At 39.4% G+C, this 17,730-nt stretch overlaps 2 protein-coding genes across 4 annotated transcripts in view; both read right to left on the bottom strand.

Moving 5' to 3' along the window:
• The window catches only part of LOC121959796 (protein phosphatase Slingshot homolog 1), a 28,286-nt gene extending 14,679 nt beyond the window's left edge, over positions 1–13,607 (bottom strand). The window contains exons 1-7 of one of the 2 annotated variants that reach the window (XM_042509289.2): positions 12,581–13,607; positions 9,508–9,545; positions 4,715–4,815; positions 2,990–3,054; positions 2,193–2,314; positions 2,038–2,106; positions 817–882 (exon numbers count right to left, since the gene is read on the bottom strand). In XM_042509289.2, coding sequence (XP_042365223.1) covers positions 817–882; positions 2,038–2,106; positions 2,193–2,314; positions 2,990–3,054; positions 4,715–4,815; positions 9,508–9,545; positions 12,581–12,661 — 542 coding nt within the window. In that variant the 5' untranslated portion in view covers positions 12,662–13,607. Of the gene's footprint in view, positions 1–816; positions 883–2,037; positions 2,107–2,192; positions 2,315–2,989; positions 3,055–4,714; positions 4,816–7,546; positions 7,915–9,507; positions 9,546–12,580 lie in introns of those variants that run through there. The other variant, XM_088070573.1, reaches the window with a different exon arrangement.
• A 138-nt stretch (positions 13,608–13,745) lies between these two features.
• Positions 13,746–17,730, bottom strand: part of svopb (SV2 related protein b) — a 20,451-nt gene continuing 16,466 nt past the window's right edge. For both annotated transcript variants that reach the window (XM_088070574.1, XM_042509457.2), the window contains 4 exons: positions 16,899–17,010; positions 16,686–16,767; positions 15,706–15,795; positions 13,746–15,570 (listed from right to left, as the gene is read on the bottom strand). In XM_088070574.1, the coding sequence (XP_087926700.1) occupies positions 15,430–15,570; positions 15,706–15,795; positions 16,686–16,767; positions 16,899–17,010 (425 nt within the window). In that variant the 3' untranslated portion in view covers positions 13,746–15,429. The remainder of the gene's footprint in view (positions 15,571–15,705; positions 15,796–16,685; positions 16,768–16,898; positions 17,011–17,730) is intronic.

The following is a 17,730-nucleotide window of genomic DNA, read 5'->3' as shown; positions in this document are numbered from 1 at the left end:
CTGCAAAAATCATTAGAAAATTATTAAATAACTATGAAAAAAACCAGAATACAATTATTATCATAATATATTTAAACTAAGGTTACACATAAAAAATAATTATGTAAATATAATATTTTTATTTTATTTTAGCACTTTTTTTCCAAGGTCATTTTCATTTTTTGTTCCTTTAAGTCTCTTTTTTCTACTTGAATAATTTGAGCACTTATTATATATGTTTATATATTTCAAATTATGTCACAGAATTATTAGAATTTTAAAGCACATTTTTAAGGTAATTTCCTTTTTTGCGTTGCTTTTTCTTTCCTTTTCTGTGCTCACTTCAGTTATCTTTCTTGCTCTTTTTCTTTACGAATATCTTGCTAACTTTTTTGGTCATTTCTTCTAATAAGTTGACCATTGCCTTCTTTGCATTTTTAAAAGAAATAAAGCCATTTTTCTCAGGTTTCAAAAGGTTAACAATTCCACAACTTTTCCAAAACTTTAAATTATTTCTAGTATTTCCATGACTTTTTCAGGTCTGTGAAATTACTAACTTTTCCAGGTTTTACATGACCGTAGGAACCCTGTTATATGATTTGACTGGAGTGGCAAACAATTGGTGGCCTTTTGTGCAGATGTTCATGAAGAAGGTTTACACCGGGCCGAGAGCACAAAGGTGGACAACGTCTAAAAGTTATTTATGACCTTTTCGTGGCGCTGCTACTTGATCCCATAATTGAGCTAACTAGGTTAATCTCACACGTTCACCACTCTGTGCCGTCACACCACAAACACACAACAGTAATCCCAGCAAAACACGAAGGCTTCACTCACCACATGGCCTGCACCGATACAGGCTTGAAGACATGTGACCGTCCTGCCGTGTTCACGCTGAAGCCTCTGGTGAGGAAGAGAGGGAGAAGGAGGTTTAGTTTGGGTGGAGACGAGGGATGTAAACACAGACTGGACACGGCTCGTTCATGGGGACTATTCGGGACAAAAACCAGTGGAACATTCCTCCAGCACACAGAGACAATGTTAACAGGTCAGCAAGAACTGTTCCCACAGAGAGAAAAATGCATGTAATACACTCCTCTGCCACCAGCAGGCAACAAAACCCAAAAGGCAGACAGCACCGCAAACACGCAGCAGGAGGCCTGCAGAAAGGTGCATTTGAAACTCCTGCTTCACTTTTACAGGTGTGCACTTTCAAGGAGAACATTTTCAGTTTCATCAGCCACATGATTTAAGTGATACCTGTTTTGGGGAAAGACGAACTGCACACAGCAGTTCGCCTACTTAACACTTCTGGCGCTTCAGGTTATCTGTTTTAATCACGGTGCTGTAAAACAGTGTTTTTATTATTGCACTCTTTCTGTGGGTCGCTGACGTTGCTGCTTATCCTCCCCACAGGTTTGATTGTGTTTATTATTTTATTTGTTTTTATTCATTAATTTGCTTGTTTTAATAGTGCTGCTGTACTTTTTTCATTTTGTTACGGTTTGGATTTAACTTATTTTATGTATTTTTCAAAAGAGCAATCCTTTTTTCAATTCAAAGGTCCTCTTGCAGCTCCCAAGCACATGAATCCAGGTCTGACGCGCACAAGTGCCATCCAATGATTTCAATTTCAAAGATTTATTTCCATTGTTTTTAAAATAAAACAACCTCAGCGGAGTGGAGCATGGCAGATTGTTGACAATATAATCAACATTAGGTACTTCATGATAAATCAAAATCAACGTTTCGCAGCAGTCAACACTGTGCGGCTGCATACGTTGTCTCGTATAGAGCGGGTGCTGCAGCCACCCTCTACTGAGCCGGGCGGGGCCAAGAATCAACTCGCTGGGCTTATATCGCTCCAGCATCCAATATGCAATAATAATTAATCAAATAATCATTGATATTTCAATTACCAAATATGTAGCTCCTGCATTTGTTTTTATCCGTGTAATGTATTTGGAGTGTTTCTTTTGTCTGTGCGTGGAGCTCACTGAAACAAATTCCAATCGATTACGTCGATATGACAATAAAGTATTGAATCTTGAAACTTACCCATCTCCGTCTAAATGTATGTTGGTATCACTCCACAGTGGCAGCACCATCCCAATAGAGCAGTTTTTACTGTAGATCGCAAAGATTTACATTTTAACAGATCTAATAATGACATTTAATGGCACTAAATCTGAGGCTGCAGAGACATTAATTACCTGTCCTTGTCAGTGAAGTCCATTCCCAAGACGATATTTTCCTCTGTGTCTTGATGGCCGTTGGTGTAGATGACGACCATGTAGCGCACCCGGTCTGACCAGCCGCTCTCCAGCCGTACAGCCTGAGGAACAAAAGGATAGCTATGTGCGGTATTTACTCGTGTTTCATGCAATTATAGTGCAAAAACATGTGAGTGCATGATAACCGGAAATGGACACCTTTCTCAAATGGTGTTTCTTTTTTTTTATTAATATTTTTTTTAGTCTAATGCAGTCTGTGGAACATGTGAATGATTAGAAAAGTGTATTATTACTAGATATTTGAGAATTTGTCTACTAATTTTTATTAAAATCTTTGGGATTTTTTGTCTTTTTTTAGTTTAATTTTTTTTGATGGTTCAATTTTGGTTCACTTTTTTTTTTTGGACAATATGTGGTTTCTTCGATTTTTATCTGCTTCTATTCAATAAAGGTGATTAAAGGAAACAACTAGAGCACTGATGTCATTTTTGACAATAAAGTTTATGGTTTTGATAACCATATTTGGGAGATTATTGCATTTTTTAGATCAATAGATAAATATATATATAGAAATAGATATAAATAAATATAGTTAGACAGAATATTGGCCTATATATTAATATCAGATTTACGTCAGCCCACAGCATGCAGTATCGATCGGGCTCTACAAACAACTTCAACTATACAGCACCTTCACAAACAACACATACCATCAAAATACTTTTTAAACAAAACATAAAAATGATGAAGCCGTTATATGTATTTAATACACTGACCAGCTTAATGCGATCTTCAGACCGGAGGATCTTAAACATGACCTGCAGGTGTTGAGGTAAATCACCTGAAAGGAAAAAAAACGCTGTCAGACCTCACAGGAAACTGCATGAACATCCTGTATTCCAGTATTACTTCAAATATGACAATATTCTGAATTTGATGTGGGTCATGTAAGCAGCTTTGGATTATTCTTTGCAGTCAGAATATGCGTCTCATTTGGATTTTTTACTGTTTGTGACACGCAGCGTCTTGCCGTTCACAGTCAGCTCTGTTTGGAGTCATGAACACAAACCAGTTCTGTGACAGTTTGTCAAACTGGGTGGACACATGGCCCAAAGTAAAGCCCAAATGTCAGGGACAGAAAAACACACCTGCTGTAAAACGTGAAAGACTGACAGATTTTTGGATATGCACAAATAGCGCAGCGCTAACCTTTTTAAGAAAGTGGTTGAAGGGAATGAAAGAGAGAGGCTGTTTGTATGGCTGAACAAATCCTCCATCTGTGGGAAACTTTGATACTTTTAAATATTTTGACGACATTTTGGAGTGTGTTAAACAGAGCATGCATTTTTGGGGAGTTTTTCCTTAGGCGATGTGAGGGTCTGAGGGCAGAGGGATGTCGAATGCTATGAAGCCCTGCGTTTTGTGATAATGGGCTTTATAAATAAAAACTGACTTGACTAGTGGAATATTCATTTTCTGCTTGGAATGAGTATTATTTTCTTTTTTTGAATAAGGACAAAGGACGAAATATTCTGTGCATGTAAACATAGTCACGGAGACACATACTGTAGCTCATTATATCTTATTTCTGACATGTTCGTAGACCTACTGAAGTCATCGTCCCAGTCTGGATGTCTAAACCTGATCTGGCTAACAAACATCATAACAGAGGAAACTGTTTTCTGCAACAACAGTACAGAAAACTGCCTTCAAAAATCTGAAAAATGTTTCCAAGTTCAGAAAATGCAGAGAAAACAATACACACTTTAATCGTCAACAGGCTTCACTGCAGAAACACTTTCTGGAATTTTAACAAAAAAAAAATTAAAGGTCAGCTACAAACTGGTCATTCAGCTTCTTGTATCGTACATTTATTGTTGTTTTCCACTCATGTGGGAGGAAAAATGCTTGTGCATTTCTCTCAATGAAGACCAGTCTAAACCCTGCGACCTGTGGTGTGCTCACCGGAGTCACACGCCGACAGACTTCAACTTGTCCCGCATTCGTCCTCAAATGACTTCAGGCTAAACGAGGACGTGAGATTAGAAACTCGCAAACAGTGAGCATCTATTAAAGAACCTCGCTGATGGATATTAAAGCACTTAGAGAAGGGTTCTATTTTTAGATGGCGCATGATTATGCCACACTTTAACGTCACTTTGATGTGCAGACAAACAGCGGCAGCAGCATGGTTGTGTAATAAATAATGTCAAGTAGTATTCAGAAAGTTAAAGAACGGATACTGTCTGTATGCCTTTGAAACAGCTTGAAGCAAACTGCTTGAGACTTGATCTCGTTTCCACTGATTTGTGAGTGTCCTCTGTAGGTCACTTCAGGTCAGAACCAGCCAGGTACCAGTTCAGAATAAACACAGACAAACCCACGGAGAGAAAAGCCACATCAGCAAATACAATTTTCCTTTTGTCTGGAGCTCGTTTGTGCAAAAAAAAAAAAAAAAAAACAAGAAACAAAGCTTCCTCTGTGCATGTTTTTGTTCATACCTGCATGCTTGTGGTGAGTCGGGGTCTTTGGTCCCTGCGCGGTGCCGCCCTGCTGGAGGAAGAGGGCGGCTCCTTTGACCATGAAGAAGCTCTCACTGAGGCTGCAAAAAGACGTGGAAAATACATTCAGGGCAGATGAAATCTTAACCACCGCCGTCAAAGAGCTCTTTTAAGTACGTTGTTCTCTACATCTGCACTCCACAGTTTCACACTAGGTTGATAATGTTTTAGATTTGACGAGAATGTAAAACACACATGACAGGCTGATCACGACACCCTTAATCTCCTCTTCGTCGTCTCATCAAGCCCTTAGTTTAGTCCTCGGCAACTTCAAGCCATTAAGTTTTTTATTATTTATTCTCACATTTGACAATATTTCTAACACAATAACCTCTAATCACAACCAGATCCTTAATGAATTATCCCCAACTCATCTGAATCAGCTCTTTCTTTCCTATTCCTGTACAAACAAAAGAAAAAGTACCATTAAAATGTTAACCACTAACCATTAAAATCTGGCTGGATGACTTTCTTAGTATTTAACCCCTTGAAACTGGAACAATTTCTTTAAAAAAAACCCTTAAAACTGCATGAGTGCAGTGCAGAGCACTGGCGTTTAGCTGGCCTTTGGGATACACATGGCTTACAAATAACAGAGAAGCTCGGATAACAACCCACACTGACGCTCGGGACGACATTACTCATCTATATCGAACACCGCAAACAGTTGTTTACTGCTATATTAATGCTCTGACTGTCGTAATGAATGTTTGGAAACCTGCCAGTTATTTTCTTCATCTGAATCATCATTTAGTCTTTATATTGCCAAAACCTGCTGAAAAATGCCCGTAATAATTTCCCAGAGTCTAAAGTGACATCTTCAAATCAGTCCCCAAATCAAAAGATATTTAATTCATTATCACACAAAACAAAGAGAAACAAATCCTCAAAACAAAGAAGCAAAAACCAATGAATGCGAATGAAATGAATGTTTGGCATAGACTTGAATAATAAATCAATCATTAAAAATGAGCAGATTTATTTTAATTTGATCTGCAACAAAATCATGGTGAACCCGACTCTAAATCTCCCACCGTGGGGTGTTGAAGAATTGTGACGAGCAAAGTGGAGACAGGGACATGAAATGTCTTCAGCCAGGACACTGTACGTACAGTGAGCAGCCAGGTGGAGGCTGCATACTTATTAAGTCCTCACTGGTTCAGCGAGCAGGACAGAGGGCTCATCAGCGGCTGAAAGTCAGCAGAGTCCTGATGCAGTGACTTTTACTGCCCTGTGTTTTTATAGCATGATTAACGGACTCCACTCCAGCGGGTTCGCTGACCTACAATGAATCAAGCGTTACACCACGACTATCCATACGTGCTCGGGCCTTTAAACTTCCTCTCCTGTCCGACCGGCGTTGGATGCACCAACTTCTGGGTCATGACTTTGTTATGAGGGCTGCAGTGAAGCAGCAGGAGAGCTTTAGCGTCGTTTCTCACACAGAACAGAGTGCAGCTTTGTTTAACCGCAGTCTCATTCCTCCGCTCGACCAACACACACAAAGCCTGGCATGACTGCGTGGGACCATCACGAGGCCTTTTGTTTAAGCTCCCCTGCGACGTGGCATCACTGTGTCTTTTCAAATATATGTAGAAGCACATGATTTGGAGATGACAGGGAATGAATCACAAGGTGTGATGTGATTTAATGACACTGAAGGCTCAGTGCGTAGGATTTAGTGGGTGTCTTGGCAGAAACTGGGTGTAACATAATAAGTGTGTTTTCTTTAGTGTATAATCACCTGAAAATAAGTATGGCTGTGCTTTATCACCTTAGAATTGGCTGTTTATGTCTACATTAGGAGCAGGTCTGCGTCCACAGAGATTAGCTTGTTGTGCCACAAAGTTTCTACAGCAGCCCAGAATGGACAAACTAAACACTGGATCGGGTCATTTATGTTTTTGTGTCAGTAAACAGCCGCACGGCGACAAGAAGTTGTGGAAAAACACTGTTTTTTAATGAGAAACTGATTTATTCAGCGTTTTACAGGTTTAAATCAGTTTGAAATTGTTTTGGAGGGAAAGAAACCTCGATGGATTAATCAGCTCCTGAATGTCTAGATCTTAAGTTATAAGTCTCCGTCATGCCCAACTGCATTAGAGAAACACTGATTTGTATCATGAGACAGCTTTATTCAGTGTTTTTACTAGTTTTAATCGCCTGCTCTGCTTGTTTTGCAGAGGAAGAGACCTCTGCAGATAATTTGGCTCCCGGTAAAAAAAAAACTCCTGAACAGTGAAAACTGAAGGAGTTTTAACCCGGGAGAGGTTTGCAATCCTGATGCCACTAAAGTATTTAAAAAGAAAGAAGCAAAACAAAGAAAAATAAAGAAATCATAACTCCTGAAGCACTGACAGCAAGATTCAAGCTGCTAAATGAAATAGGGACTTTTATTGTGATTTTAAAATTTGATTTTTTTTAATATTAAATTCTACATTTTATACTCCTCAGGGCACTTTGATAAATGTTTCTCAGTTTTTAAGATTTTAGGATTTTACTTGAAGTTTTAACTGCACTGCTCACTTAATTAATGAAGTAAATGAATTACTTATTGGATAACCCAGCGTTTTATTATTTATAATGTTATTATTTAATGATCACCTGAGTGCTTCATTTTGTTCCTTTCATGTATTACATGGAATAAAGAAATCCTTGACATCAACTTTGACCGGCAACTCTTAAAAATCCCACATAGCCACTCAGGGTTGAATTAGTGGATTAAGCGCCTACTGTCAAATCTACAGTCAGCTTTGTGCTGGTGTCACTTACATGCGACAGATCTCCCTCCGAGTCAGAGCAGCTTTCTCCACAAAGTGAGGCAACACGGTGAGCATGGCTTTATGTGACGGTTTCACGACCAGATGCATCCTGCTAGCGGTTAGAAGACTATTTGTCTCCTCGGGAAAAAAAAAGTCCCCAATTTAGTTTCCTCTTATTAACATCCTCCCATCCATCTTCTACACCTGCGTCTTCCTGTCCACGATCAGGACACTGACTGCAGCCTCTCCAAACGGTTTAACTTCTCTTGTCTTGGTCTGACAAGTCCTTCCTCTTTCCTTCCTCACCTTTCTCAATCCTGTGTGTCCTCATCTGCGCTGCCCTGTCCCCTCGGTCTCGGCTCACTATCTCCTCTCCGCAGCACGTGCTCCGGCAATCAGCTCTCCCTACGCAACCCTCTGCCACAATACCATCATTCATGCGAGTGCGGGGAGGCGGTGGAAATGTAACTTGGCGTCAATCTCAAGTCTGACATGCAGAATCCTAAATGAAGACTCTAAACGCTGATGAATTACTTAGTCACAGAAACATGTTACTCATGTAGACACTTCAGAAAAAGACATGACATGACTGTTTTCAACTGTGAATGCCCCCCCGCCCACACACACACACACACACAGTGAGCACAAAGACAGAGTCTGTGCCAAAGCTTTGCTGACACAAATCCTGACTTTTGTGACGTTGGGTTGATCAAAGAAAAGCTTTGTTACCAAGCAGGAACAACAGTTTATGTACTCTCTGTTATGTAACTGAGCAGAACAAACATTTAAAAAACCTGTCACGTTAAATCAGCTGTACTTCCATCAGGTTTTTCGGCTTAACAACAGCAAGAAACTGCCTAACTTTTGAGTCCTCAGGACTGAAGACAAGACAAGCAGCTCATCACCTGCTGTAGTAGATTTTAATAATCAAGGACAGTAAAGGGACAAACTGACTTGCATGCACATTATAGTCCTTCTTACACTACATGTCACATTCACCCATTCACACACCGAGGCCGAGGCCGCCATACAAGGTGGCACCTGCTACTCAGTTAACCCCTTGAAAGCTAAGCAAGTTGGTTGGATTTTTTTCAAAAACATTGGGAGAAGGCAACAATATAAAAAGACATGGTCCAAAAGTTTGCAAAAAAAAGTAAAAAAGTCTGAAGAAGAACATGACCTGAAAATAATAATAATAAAATAAAAAAGTAAAAGAAAATACAAAAATAAGAAAAAAAATTCCTAAAATGTTCTGGAAAAAGTATATAATTTGTGTATTTATTATAATTATTCTGTAACATCATTGTAAATATAAAATAATTATAAATAGAAATATAGTTTTCTGGATGTTTTCCCTATTTTTTTGGATAATTTTCAAATAATCCTTCCCTCTTTTAACTATTTTTAGGTAATTTTCTTGTCACCTTTTACTATTTTTTTTGCAGTTTTTGAGACATTTCTTGCTATGTTGGTAATTTCCTTCTTTTTTTTTTAGCGTGTTTCTAATAGAAACTAAATCAATTTGCTTAGGTTTCAAACAGTCAAAAGCTTGTGAAAGCAATTTAAACACAGCACAAAAAAGGTTTCAAAGGGTTAACTGTGCTGAGTATTTTGGGGTTCAGTATCTTGCCCAAGGACACTTTGACATGCTGACTGGAGGAGCATTGCATCTTCTGAATAGTGAACTACATGGCCGTCAGCTTGTGGTGCTCAAGTGCTCTAACTGGAGTATGAAGATACGATAATTCTTCTAGATAAGGCAGAGCCAGACCATTTAATATCTTAAAAAACAGCGAAAACGCACACGAAGCGAGTGGAGGGAGATGTGACCAGGGTCAGAAGACCACCAAAACAAGACAAAAATTAAATTCCACAAAGTACAAATACAATAAGTTTGCATTTCTTTGCAAATTAGTTTGAAAGCTCTGGAAGAACTTCAAATACACGACTTTTTAAACAGAGAGATCTTACCTCTGATTATTTTTCCGCTCATCATCACTTCCAAAATCCTGAAAGACAAAAACAAGACAGAGAATATAAGAGACCGCAACAGTATGACGTCGTGCGACGGCAGTGTCAAATGAATGTCGGGGAAAATCTGAGGAGAGGATTTTTTAATTTTCCTCCTGTTCTGAATTGTTCTTGTTGAGATTGGATTAGTAAACAGAGAGGACGGCACTGTGCACACGCGTTTGGGATCTGGAGGCCGTCACTCATTGTGATACATGATACATCGTTACAAAAAGACTTGTTTGCAGTGAGAAACAGATTACACTTACAGGGTTCAAAACTTTTCCTTCACTTTCAGTGACCCATAATAAATACATTTTCTTCCTGCCCTACTTATATTATTCAAACACCTCAGATTCAAACTCTATCCAAACAGAATTTAAGAGACCGAACGTTGGGAGAAAATGAAGAAACGTATGTGAGAGTAAACAAAACGTATCAACACATATTTATGTGTATTTCTGTGTCTTTGGGTTATTTATTGCATTATTTTAGGGTCCATTTTGCGTCTGTTGGGGCTGTTTGCAGTTGTTTTAAATCTCTGTGGGGTCATGGTGCATTTATTTGTGGTCGTTTTGTGTCTCTTTGGGGTAGTTTTACATTTTTTCTTTGGTCATTTTGTATTTTTGTGGTAGTTTTGCGTCTCTTTGAGGGTATTTTACGCCTCTTTGTAGTCATTTTGCATCCCTCAGTGGCTGTTTTGTGTTTCTTTGGGATTGTTTTGCATTTCTTTTTGGTCATTTTGCATCTTTTTGGTCATTTTGCATCTCTTTTGGGTTGTTTGCATCTGTTTAGGGTTATCCTCAGACAATAAAAATTTCATTATGCACAGCAAAATTGCATGACTTTTCAAAAAACTTTCCATTATTTTTACTATTTCCACGACTTTTCCAAGGCCTGGAAAATGTGATCGTAAAATTCCATGACTTTTTTAGGTTTTCCTTGACAGTGGGAACCCTGCATTTAGGAGGGGACTGGACTTTGATACATTTTTGTTTAGTCAAATCTTACAGATGTGAGATGGTACTGCAGCATCAAGAGATGGCGAACACCATAAAATTGGAATAAAGCGTGCCAGCGCCAACTGCTGGTCCTCTCCTGTCAGTGTTGAGATCTCATCTGCTACAGAGCTGACAGCCGATTCATTAGAACACCTTTAAACAGCACACGTTCAGCAAAAACACACCCAAACATCACAGCCATCCACTTTCCCTTCCTGCTGGCCGACTCTTGCAGAAAAGCGAGGCTGTAACGCAGAAAGTGATATTTAAAAACTCAACTTCTCATCAGAGGAGGAATGCTGCTGCTTGTTTTTGTGTCTCAGTTCAGTCAGCTCACTTCAGAGCTTGCAATCCACTTTCCTAAAACCAGAAACTGGAGCACTAACCCTGATGTTATGATTTCAGTGGGACGTCAAATCTGGCATCGCTCTACATTTGACTTTGTTTGCACTAAAGATTTTGTTTTGCAAATGGGGCTTAAAGGAACCGTGTGCAAGATTTAAGGGAATTCAGTGGCATCTAGGGTAAGGGATGCATACTGTAACCAGCTGAAAATTTATAAAATTTAACGTATTTCCTCAAAATGATGTGCAACAGACTTTGGGGTGTGTTTTCTCCTGTTTGGTGGTTGTGTCAGATGTGTACCAATCAGCAGAGATGTTAATATAAACCCAACTCTGGCAGATCTTTGCTTATTGTACAGAGGTTTTTTTTGTTTTTACTCACCTGCTTTTGCAATGTAAATATAACTTCATCCACACCAATAAAGCCCTTTTGCAATAAACTGAATAAATACCGCAGTATTAAACGGCAGTGCGCCTGCGTTTGTTTAAATAAACGTTTTGCTACCTTCTGTCTGGGCTGAACGCAGCTCTTAATTTTCATTGATGTAATTCGGTCTTAAACCTGAGAGGCAGTAATGTGCCAGAGTAATGTTTGTCCACAGGCTTATTTATTTTAATTTAATGGCACTTCAAATTTGTTGGCATTTTATACTTGCTTTTGGAGGAATAATTTCTTTAATAAATAATTATGGAAGCTTTATTTTTTAAATTTTTCTGGTGTCACTGTTATATTGTGATTGGTGGGCCCATTTATCTTTTACAGTAAACTATATACAGGAACATAAGATACTACAATGTTCGTAATAGCGGTTGACAGATGATCCACCTGTCTAATTTGTAATCTGTATAAGCGTTTTATTTTAAATAAGGCAGATAAAATTCATGAAAAAGTGTGTGCGTGTTACACAACACCAGGTAAGGCAGATTGCAATGCATGCAAAGAAAGTGTGAGCATGGGAGGAACTTTTACTTAGTAACACCTCAGAGAGTAATTGTTATTGGTTTTGATTAAACATTTGCTAAAGGCATTTAAACAAAGTTGTATGTTGTAGTTTGTTACATTACAAATTCTAAATTACAGCAGAAATATTTTCATTTTATTATTAATGCATATCAGTTCCAAATATCGGCTATTGGTCTCATAAAGTACTGATAATCGGTTTCGGCCCTGAAAACCAAAATTGGTCGACCTCTTGTTATTAAAGTAGGTAGTGGAGACAAAAACGGTAAATTAAAGCTATGCCGACGTGTGTGCCTGCAGCAGAGCTCGTACTTTAGGGCCACCCTTGTATAAGACAGTGCCCCACTTGGGCCACCCCAGAAAAAAAAGTCTGGACACGCCACTGCAATAACAAGGAGGGAGAACAACCTGAGTGCAGCGCGGCAAATGTTTGTGCAGCAGCAAAATGACCACTTTGTTCTGACAGCTAAACCCAGCAGCCCCCCTCCCCCCTGCGGGATTTTGTTTACAAATCCGGTGCCACAGTAGCCACAAACAACTCTGCGCTGGTAACAATGCAACAATAAATCAAGTTGAAAACACACGCAGTAATGACGGAAGTAAGGTTAACCCTTCCTGCTGGGTAATAACCAGCACACAGTGTGAATTGATAGGCGCTCCTGAAGGCGCATTCTCGGCGTTTCTTCTTACGGCGCACACAAAGACCGAGCCCCGGCTTTTCCACTCACCTCCCCCGCACTGCTGTTGGTCGTGCTGGCCGAGGATGCTGCACTGGGAGTGGGAGAGCGCTGCAGAGTCACCAGGGCCATGGTCGGTGGGCTGCAGCCGTGGAGGGCAGCTGAGGAGGAAAGGAGAAGGGAGGGGAGGAGGATGTGGGAAGATGCGCCGCTGAGATTGTCTCTGTCACCGGGGAGAAAATGCCTAGTCAGACTCTCATCCAGCAGCACCTGACTCCAGAGCCCCGGCGCTGCTCCCGGTCGGTCCTGCTCCGTGCGTCCTCTGCGGGGACCGGGGTCCTCATGAGCGGGAAGCCATGACAGATTTCCTCCGTTTGTAGCGAGCCAGCAGAAGAAGACCCCGCGATTTCATTACTGCTGCGCAGACAGACAAACAAAACACGGTGCAGGTTGCAAGCGGGGCAGAAATGACATGCAGCTTCGCCGGATGCCTGTGATTGGCTGGCCTAGTTCGCGTGTGCGCTGTCATTGGGCCAATGTTGTCAAGGTGACTGGCCAGACTAGGAACTCCCAAATACAAATGTTGATGAAATAATATTCTGCTCATGTTATGAAACGCAGTGAGGATGACACAATGTTGCGGAGGGCACCGAGTAACGATATTTTGCTTTAATCTGCTCGTTATATTCTCGATTAATTATTTTGTCTGCATGGCATTACATCAGAAAACAGTCAAAAATACTCACCACAATCTCCCAGGTCCAGTCCTAGGTGATGTCACCAAATGTCCTGACTTGTTCAACCAAAAACCTCAAACTAGAAAATATTTATCAGGGCTGTCAAACGATTAATTTCAACAGATAATCACGATTATTCGCATTTTGATTTGCAAAAAAATAAAATAAAATAAAAATCACGTTTTCAATGCAATTATTTTGCATTTCAAAGCAGTTATGAAGTCCATATTGACAAGCAGTTTTTTCAAATCAAATGGCAGCAAAAAAAACCAAAAAACTGCATGGACATAGCAGAAAGTGGGAATGTCTGTAAAGGGGAGACTCGTGGGTTCACATAGAACCAGTGGTGTAAGAAGTATTCAGATTCTTAAGTGAAAGTAAGTAGGCTATAATCTGGAAAATGCATATAAAGTATTAAAAGTAAAAGTGCCCCATGCAGAAAAAAACCTTAAAATGATGTAATGAAAGTCAGAAAAAAATAAACCCAAAATCTCAAATTTATTAAAATTACATTAGAAAAAAAACCCAAAGACTCCAACTCCAACTCCATAGTTTGCAATGAATTTTCTGTGAATCGACTGATTGATAAATCAACTTATCATTGCAGCTGTACATGTGTAAACTATTAACTGTTAATTTCATGAAAACCAAAACATATTTTACACAATCTTCTTTTGTAAGGTAACTAAGGGCGTTCAGATAAATGTATTAAAGTAAAATGTAAAATATTTCCCTCTGAAATGTAGTGGAGTAAAAGTGTAACATGAAAAGAAAATACTCAAGTAAAGTGCAAGTACTTCAATAATGATGAGTTAACGTGCTAATGTTGTCAGCCCTAATATTTATTGAATTTAATTTTTAAACAATTACACTAGCTTATGTTAACATTTGAGAAGAAAATGTGGCTTTTATCATAAATGCAGATTAGTTGATTTTTAAATCCAATTATCAATTAATGAAGTAATTTTTGCAGCTTTAATGTAGAGTTATAATAATAGATTGGGCAGATTATTAGACAACAGGTCCTTGGGCACAGATATACAAAGAACTCCAAAACCTGTCCTACATAGGAGCAAGACACAAACCATGTGGTGGATTTGCATCTTTATGTAGTTGTTTGGATATGTTTGAGATAGTTTTGTGTCTTTTTGGTCACTTTAGTGTCACTGTCATCATTTTGTCTCCTTGTGGTTGTTTTGTGTCTTTTTGTAGTTGTTTTCTTGTCTTTGAGGTACTTTTAAAATATTTTTACGGTCATTTTGTGTTTCCTTAAGGTATTTTGTGTCCGTCTGTAGTCATTTTGTTGTCTTTGAGGTCATTTTTATTTATTTGTGTATTATTTAAAACTCTCTGTCTTTTTTGTTCATTTTGTGTCACTTTGTAGTCATCTTTTGTCTCCTTGTGGTTGTTTTGCCCATGTGTAGGTTTTTGGTCCTCTTCACAGTTCCTTTGCATCTCTTTGTTGTCTTTTTGTGTCTCTTTGTGGTCATTTTGGGTCTCTTCCTGGTGGGTTCGTGTTAAATTGTCATTTGACATTTTAAGTGAGGGACAGTTGGGCCCCTGACATCTGGGCCCCTGGGCTTGTGCCCAGTGGGCTGTTCAGTAATCCATCCATGAATGGAAACATGCACTGAGATTCACTGACAAATTTAAAATAGAGCTGAAATCATATTGCACAACTCTTATTAGCAAAAGGCACCCTGGCTTCATATATAAATAAATACAAGAAATATTTTTTATCCAAAATGTAAAAAAATAAACGTCTCCATTCCTTAAAGTGTGTAGCTCTAAGTAGAGCCCGTACAGTGAATCATCATTGTTCGTAATGCCCCACCGCTGCTTCTCATGGGCTTGATAGGCGAGAGAGTAAACAAACCAGTCCAAGCACAAGTGTGCTTCCGCTCTCATTAGACATGGGAAGTAGGCCTACCCTCAATTATCACTCCCCGCCTGTAATGAGATTGTCCCTCGTTGTTTTTCACCCATCATCGCTCACAGGATTCAGTCCACAGTCAAACAAGAAACTATGGCATCTGCAGCAGCCTGGGAGGTAACAAAATGGCCTCTTTTTCCATTTTTATTTAATTCTTCCTGCTTGTTTTACCTCTTGTCCGAGGAGTGTGTTGTACCATTTGACTGGCTGGTTGAGGTGATCATCTGCTCTCAAGCCTCCTGATCAGAAATGGTCTCCCGCAGACTCCTGCCCAACGTCTCAATGGGTAAGATCAAGGCTGCAATGCCACCGAGCAGACTAAGGCCACAGTAAAGTGACAAGGTCACAGGCAGTGATGCCCGGAGCAACACCTGGAATCAAAACACAAAATCTGAGGTGCCAGGTGGAGAAAAAGGATGCCGGAAGAAGTCTGATATCAGGATGGTGCTGGAAATCATGTCAAGTTTTTTTGGAGGGTACCAACAGCGTGAGTCACTTCTGCATACCTGTGCCACAAAGGGGGTGATCAGGCCACCCAGCCTGCTTATCGCACTACAAGTCCCCATTGCAAAGGCTCTGATCTCTGTGGGGAACACCTAATGAAAGGAAAGAGATTTTTTTCTAGTTGAAATGGTCTAAAAGCAAATGTTTCATGATAAGGTGCTTTCACACCTGAAGTTCAGTTCATCGGTTCCACACCAGGGGGGACAAATGATGCACTGTTGCATTTTAGTTCTGGTTTGATTTCTTATCACACAGACTTTTCACAAAAATGAGGATCTACCGAATGACTGGTAGCTCGTTGATTGGACAGTTTTGGTGTTTAGTGACTGACAGAAGTTTATGCAGCAGCACTGGACAGGAATAACTTGTTTATGCAGCTTATCGTAGTTATGATCACTTGTGTTTACATGAACACAGAGAAATTAGGTTAAACACATTCTGTGTAAACACCCTAATTTCCTTCAGAGTAATCCTGCTAGCATATTCAGGTTTCATAAAAAGAATATACTGTTTGCATGCTTGAACACATTAACAGAATACTCCAAAAACCCGATCATAAACAAGTTATTCATGTCCATGTAAGCACACTGATGGAGAAATAACTGATTGTAAGCATTATTAGTCAGCTGTTATTAGACGGCAAATCATTTGCATGTTATCAGGGTTGCAAACAGATCTCATGATCAGCAACAATTGAATTTATTTTTTCAGCAGCTAACTGCTGAAATTATACTAAAGTCAAATATCTGCTATCATTAAACCCAGCGGTTGGTTCATTTTCTTTAACACTGCAAACAACCAAGATCCACCTTTTCGGGTGGTCTCAGTCTGGTTGTTTATTTTGCAGAACGGTTCTATCGAAAGCTTTCACACCAGACCCAAACCCACCCTACTAATTGTGCAAACAAACTTTCGTGTTCAATGAACCAAAAAGGTAGGTGTGAAAGCACGCTTTAACTGGTAAAATGGTGTGTAGACCTACCTCTGGTGTGTAAACAAAAGCAACCTGGAATCCTCCAGAGATGAAGGCTCTGGCGATAAAGATGCAGATCGTAACAGACAGCCTGCACAGACAGACAGACAGACAGACAGACAGACAGACAGACAGACAAACAGCAAGTTAAGACGTCAGCCGTGATGTTAATAAAGATCGCTGTTGTTCCAGCAAGACAAAATAAAAGAGACACAAACTTACCTGTCAAGACAAGCAAATAAGGGTAGAATGAACACAGAATACATGAAGAAACACAGAGCCATGCTCTTCTTCCTGCCAATGCGGTCAATTAACAGAAGGATAACTAAAAGACCTGAAAAAGCAAACACAGTTTTAAAAATGTGTCAGTTAAGGCTCGTAAAGACATACTGAGAATGAAAAATAATTCAACAGCTAATGCCGCTCCCTCCATACATCTGTGTATCTCACTATTTAAGTCAAGCAGGCCTAAGTGGTGACGAGGGTCAGCCTCTATCAACCTGTCTAAAAAACTGAGGGTTACTTCACCCCAAAAGACCATTTGCATATCAGTTACTCACCCCGTGCTGCATTGAATTTTTGAAATGTTTTTCTTGCATGCCTCCACGGTGATTGAAGACTCCACATATGAACTACTATCTTTAACTCTCAAATAACGTGCATTATTAGCCCAGTCTCATTATCCATAGACTATATACAAAGTTCGACAACATTACAGCCCAGAAAATGATTTTTGGGACAGCCCTAATGAAAAGGGTTTTTTTTCGACATGAAAAAAAATATTAATTTATACGGCATAAGTTGCATGAGAGTTCGTAAATTGATGTTTTAATATAGTTGTGCTGTTGTTGTTGAACATGGTTGCCTATAATTTCAATTCATTTTCTCAATTTTTCATTCACCAGGGGCTTGTGACAAAAGGTTTTCCTTACAAAATCAATGCAACAGGATGAGTAATTGATATACAAATGGTTATTTGGGGGAATGAGTATTCCTTTAAAGTTGTTTTTTAAAGAAAGTTGCAGTACTAAAGTATGTTAATATAAATGTAATA

This window comes from Plectropomus leopardus, chromosome 20, assembly GCF_026936395.1.
Source record: "Plectropomus leopardus strain MGB_pleo_1.0 chromosome 20, ASM2693639v1, whole genome shotgun sequence".
NCBI lineage: Eukaryota > Metazoa > Chordata > Actinopteri > Perciformes > Serranidae > Plectropomus > Plectropomus leopardus.
The sequence above is the reverse complement of the archived record's forward strand: the minus strand, read 5'-3'. Positions and strand labels throughout refer to the sequence as shown.